This window comes from Phyllobates terribilis, unplaced genomic scaffold (assembly GCF_046119375.1).
Source record: "Phyllobates terribilis strain yellow unplaced genomic scaffold, ASM4611937v1 Scaffold_12__6_contigs__length_324123572, whole genome shotgun sequence".
Lineage (NCBI taxonomy): Eukaryota > Metazoa > Chordata > Amphibia > Anura > Dendrobatidae > Phyllobates > Phyllobates terribilis.
The window spans coordinates 243856739-243862738 of NW_027362772.1; the positions used below are offsets into that span (position 1 = coordinate 243856739).

The 6000-nt window shown below is 40.4% G+C and overlaps 1 protein-coding gene across 1 annotated transcript in view; it reads right to left on the reverse strand.

The window, feature by feature from the left end:
- LOC141171542 (membrane-spanning 4-domains subfamily A member 4A-like) overlaps positions 1–5330 on the reverse strand; it is a 31938-nt gene extending 26608 nt beyond the window's left edge. Inside the window, exons 1-2 of the mRNA XM_073655221.1 lie at positions 5233–5330; positions 2331–2497 (exon numbers count right to left, since the gene is read on the reverse strand). Of these exons, the coding sequence (XP_073511322.1) occupies positions 2331–2495 (165 nt within the window). The 5' untranslated portion in view covers positions 2496–2497; positions 5233–5330. The remainder of the gene's footprint in view (positions 1–2330; positions 2498–5232) is intronic.
- Between the last annotated feature and the right edge of the window lie 670 nt (positions 5331–6000).

The window sequence follows — 6000 nt, forward strand, 5'->3', positions numbered from 1 at the left end:
CCATGGCGTTGTACCATAGTTCACTCGAAATCTTACAAGCTGGTAGGAGGCAAGCAGGTTCCCACAGAAAAGTACCAGCAGTAATGTTCAGGGACCTTTGCTTGTGGAAGGCGGAGATGACATCGGGACAAATAGTGGTGGCTGGGGACCGAGTATGGACACCCGGCCGCCGCCGGCATGAGGTTGTGGACAGCTTTCGCCTCCATGAGCCTAAAAGGCCACATTTCAAGTGCAAGCAGCTGTCAAAAATTTGGCAGTATAGTATTGTAGCCTGTGGGAGGGTGGGTGGCTGGCTGCATACTTGCGCTTGCATTCCAAGGAATGAGGTAGGGACAACTGAACGCTGCACTGGGACAAGGACGTGGATGGTGATTGTTGCAAGTCTGCAATGACAGGTGGAAGGCGGAATGCATCTTCGCATGCACCAAGGATCACTTTTAAGCAGTAACCTGGGAGTCAGAGATGCTTCCAGAGGTCTTCCCCATGCTGTTCCCATGTCTTTTCAGCACTGTATGCATGTGTCTGATGATGTGTCACACATCACATGGCCAGATAAGGTTGTAAAAATGTTAAAATGACATTTCCCAGTGAATGCATTTGTCTTGGTTGAAAGCAATGCAAAAGTGCAAAAACGCATCAAAAACGCTACATGTGAACATAGCCCAAGGTTTGGAGGCGCATTTTTGTTTTAATATATTTATTTGGCTTATATACAAGTCATTACCCTGGAAAGGATGTTCCTTAACATATTACCCAGGAAAATCCATTTTGGTTTCGCTTTTCTATGTTTTATTGTGAGTCTGTAAAAGTGGCGTTAGGCTGTGTGCCCACGATGCATTTTTTAAGCGCTTCCGCAGCGAAAAAAACGCTGCAGAAATGCTTAAAAAACGCATGGTAGAAGGCTTGCCATGTTCCCAAATGATAATCCGCATGTGCTGTGCACATGCTGCGGAAATTTCCGCTGTGGATTATCATTGCGTAAAAAAACGCAGCACTACCAATTATTTTGCGGAAGTGCTGCTTTTTCGCTGCCATTGACTTGCATGGATTATGCATCACTGTATATGTAGATGCTCATTCCATGCGTTCCAATGTGCGGATGGTACCCAGGTCTAGAGAAGAGGAGACTCTCCTCTGGACCCGGGTACCATAGAACCTGTAAAAAAAAAAAGAGTAAAAAAAAAATAAATATATACTTACCTTCTGGCGGCCCGCGGTGCACTCCTCCTCGCATGCCGGCAGTTCGCGATGGACTGAAGGACCTGCGCTGATGTCATAGTCATGTGACGGGTCACGCGACGCTGACGTCGGCAGGTCCTTCAGTGTACCGCTGCCGGCAAGGGAGAACGGAGTGAAGCAAGACACCGGGGGCTATCGAAAGGTAAGTATAGATTTATTTTTTTATTTTTTACCATTCTTTCGGTCACAGTATATAAATCCATGCCGTTTGCATGGATTTATATAGTGTGACCAAGTTGACAAGCACTTTCCAAGTGATGCTAAAATCGCTTGGAAAGCGCTTGATAACCCGCATGTGGAAATGCAAGTGAAAAACGCTTCACTTCCGCTTGTCCCGGGCAGGAAAACGCATGTACAATCCACATGTACAATCCACATGTACAATCCGCATGTACAATCCGCATGTACAATCCGCATGTACAATCCGCATGTACAATCCGCATGCGTTTTTTTCTGCCAGGGAGATGCAGAAACGCTCAGGAAAAAATCCAGAGCATTTCTGCATCGTGGGCACATAGCCTAATACTCTGACCACGTTGTTAACAGCAGTGACCTGGGAGTCAGAAATGCTTCCCCTGGATTAACTTGTGCAAGCACATAAATGGCCCCTACAAAAAGTACGGGCAAAAGCTATTACATGTAAAACCCTGTCAAAAGATAAGATGGCTTTCCCTGCGTCTGGTAAAAAAAATAAATTTCAGAAGAGTTTAAGACTTTTTTAATATTAAACTATTAATCTGTGGAAGAGCCTAACTAACTGAGGAGCAGCTCACAGCGGGAACGGTTGAGGATTGCAAAGAAGGTCTATGTTATTTCTCAGAATAAAATACATAAATACTTACATAAATGTTATAAAATTCTTGTTCTAAAAGAATGATCTAGTCTGATCAACACTCGGGATCAAGAGGTAGATTTGCTCTTTTAGAACAGATTGGTTCATGCATTATGGTTGTTCTTATACCCTTTTCATTCATTCAATATCCTCTTCTGATCTTTAGTTAAACTTGATGGATATATATGTCTTTTTCTCAACCATATTATGTAACAATGACCTGCTTATCTCTACTAACTGCTATATGACATGGACTTACCCCCAGAACTTCAGGTTCTCCGCTGTAAAATGTAACTACTGGTTTGGGCATGCTGGTTGGAGCATCGTCGGTCTCTCCTTCTTCAGGTCCATTTCCTTGATCATTTTGTGGTCTCACTCGAGAGATAACAACAACCCCTCCAGCATCTGGTACCACTGTAGACATGACTATTAAAGAAGCGACAGATAAATTACATTGTATTTAAAAATATATATTTTCTTAATGTTCTCCGTATAGAAAGTCTCATAAGGTTTAACAATTTAAACAATAAGGTTATCATTTTAAAAAATCCATAACAAAAGTGCAAAAGAACATATATAACAAACAGTACAAAAGATACAAACCTAGGATAAAAACAACACGAAAATACTCAGCAGTAGGTAAATAGTAATAGTACATGTATATTGGTGAGAGAAAGTGTTTGCCCCCTTTCTGGTTTCTTATTCTTTTGCATGTTTGTCACACTTAAATGTTTTAGATCACAAAACAAGTTTAAATATTAGACAAAGATAACACAAGTAAACACAAAATGCAGTTTTTAAATGAAGGTTTTTATTATTAAGAGAAAAATAAATCCAAACCTACAGGGCCCTGTATGAAAAATTGATTGCCCCCTAAACCTAATAACTGGCTGAGCTACCCTTAGTAGCAACAACTGCAATCATATTTGTAAAATTGTTGTAATTCAGCCACATTGGAGGGTCTCCGAGCATGAACCGCCACAGCATCTCAATCGGATTAAGGTCAGGACTTTGACTAGGCCACTCCAAAGTCTTAATTTTGCTTTTTTTAAGCCATTCAGAGGTGGACTTGCTGGTGTGTTTTGGATCATTGTCCTTCTGCATAACCCAAGTGTGCTTCAGCTTGAGGTCACGAACAGATGGCCGGACATTCTCCTTCTGAATTTTTTGGTAGACAGCAGAATTCATGGTTCCATTTACCACAGCAAGTCTTCCAGGTCCTGAAGCAGCAAAACAGCCCCAGACCATCACACTACCACCACCACCATATTTTACTGTGGGTACGATGTTCCTTTTCTGAAAACCTGTGTTACTTCTATGCCAGATGTAATGGGACATACACCTTCCAAAAAGTTCAACTTTTGTCTTGTCAGTCCACAGAATATTCTCCAAAAGTCTTGGTGCTCATCAAGATGTTTTCTGGCAAAACTGGGACCAGTCTTTATGTTCTTTTTGCTCAGCAGTGGTTTTCGTCTTGCAACTCTGCCATGCATGCCATTTTTGCCCAGTCTCTTTCTTAGAAATGGCTTTATAACCTTTTCCAGACTGATAGATCTCAATTACTTTGTTTCTCATTTGCTCCTGAATTTCTTTGGTTCGCAGCATGATGTCTAGGTTTTGAGGATCTTTTGGTTTACCTTACTTTGTCAGGCAGGTCTTATTTAAGTGATTTCTTAATTGAGAGCGGGTGTGGCAGTAATCAGGCCTGTGTATGGCAGTGTGTGGCTAGGGAAAGTGAACTCAGCTTTCCAAAAATGTGATAAATCACAGTTAATTTAAAAACTACATTTTGTGTTTACTTGTGTTATCTTTGTCTAATATTTACATTTGTTTTGGGATCTGACACATTTAAGTGCAACAAACTTGCAAAAGAATAAGAAATCAGGAAATGGGGAAAACAGTCATCAGACAAGAAATAGGGAAAAAACTATAAAAGCAGTTAGACCGTGTAGTTTGGGAACCACAGGAATTTTTAAAGCAAGTATATTAGAATATAGCTTAGATTATGGGACTAAATAGCTAGGGAGCTAGGAGAAAAATGCTTTGCCTTTGGACAACCCCTTTAAATACAAATCCATTGTCGGAAAAAAATAAAAAGTTATGGCTTCCTGAACAGGGATGCACCAACCAAATTTTTACTTTTTTTTTTAAGTGTTGTTTTTTCTTTCATTTTTTAAAGGCAGTAAAAAATCGATATAAATTTACTATCAAAGTAATCACACACTGACCAACAGAATAAATTTACCAAATCATTTTTATCATACAGCGATAAAAACAAAACCAGAGCAATAATGACGGAATTGTTTTTGCTTTTCTATTCCACCTAAGGCTTCATTCAGATGTCAGTATTTTTGACATATAAGAAAATTTTGTAGACCGAGTTTCATCAGAGTTTGGTCATTTTTATATGACAATTGGATCAATATCAGACATGTCTCCATGATTTTGCATGGACTACTCAGACCGAGGAAAAAAATCTGACATGTGAACAGAGCCACAGACTGTTATAGGTACAAGTGCTATCAGTGAACAAAAAACGATATCACTTATATGTGAAAAACGGACGTCTGAATGAGGCCTCAGAGATTTTTTTCCCCGTTTTTCCAGTAGATTATATGCGATTAAGCGATGGCGTACAAAACTACAGCTTGCCATGAAAAAAACAAACAAACTGTCATACACCAAAATAACAATTTTTTATAGCACTTGGAAAATGAGAGTTTAAAAAATCAACTGCCCATAGTAAGAAGAGGTTAATAATGTCTGCAATTTGTATTGTGAAATCTAGTGACTGATGCACTTGGGCAATCAAAAGAGTTGGAAAAAAAGTTCTAGCTTTAGCCAAAACATGAATACCATTACAATAAAGTGGCTGGTTATTAAGGATCTCATCTGTATCTGTCCCTTATACTAGTTATTAGTTTCTCTATTTCCAGGACCCCCGCTTCCTGTCAGTGGATGATAACATTGCTGTTTCCACCCTGAGTGTACAGACTATATACAGCTGAGGGATGGATACAATGTGTCAGTTTACTGATCTGATCAGACAAGGAGCATTAACTCTCTCCTGTCCTGACAGTAAAGTATAGCACAATGTATCAGTCTGGAGTTCAGGTTATGTAGATCATTAGTAACTAAGCTGAGATCAGAAAAAGACTTACCCAGAGATTTCCTCCCGTTAGTTCAGAGAGTAAGGAGGAGATATACAGAAATGGCTCAACAATCACGTGACTCCTAACAGGGAGGAGTAAATGTGTTCTTGTGTTTCTGGGAAATGTGCCAGTTCAGATCTGCTTCTTTTTTTCCCAGTGTATATAGCAAATTTGTCTCTTTTATTTGGATGCTTTTTTTTTGTAGTTTTTGTACAAAGACATCACAGTAATGCAATGCCGCAATAAATGTTATATATATATACTGTATATATTTAACAAAAAAGTGTGAAACAACTGAAAATATGTCTTATATTCTAGGTTCTTCAAAGTAGCCACCTTTTGCTTTGATGACTGCTTTGTAGTGTTGAGCCACCCCCGTAGTGTTCGAGTTCGGTTCGGTTCGTCGAACACCTTCGAACACCGTTAAAACCAATGGCAGGCAAACAAAAACACATAGAAACACATAGAAAACACCTTCAAAGGTGTCCAAAAGCTGACAAACTGCTCAGAAGACACAACTAACACATGGAAAAGTGACAAGTACATATAGTCATGCGAAAAGAAAAGAGGTGGAGGAGTAAAAGGAGGGGGAGACACAGATATAGGCATGTCATGCCCTTCTAAAATCCAAAAAGTGAGAAGCCGAGACGGCCAGTCCGCTCCTGCCCGTGCCACCTCCGTGTCGCCGGGTTTGTGCCAGAGCCGCGGTGAACCCTGACGGCCAGCCCCCCTCTCCCAATACTGGTGCCTGTCCGCTGGTGGGTCGAGAGAGCCCCC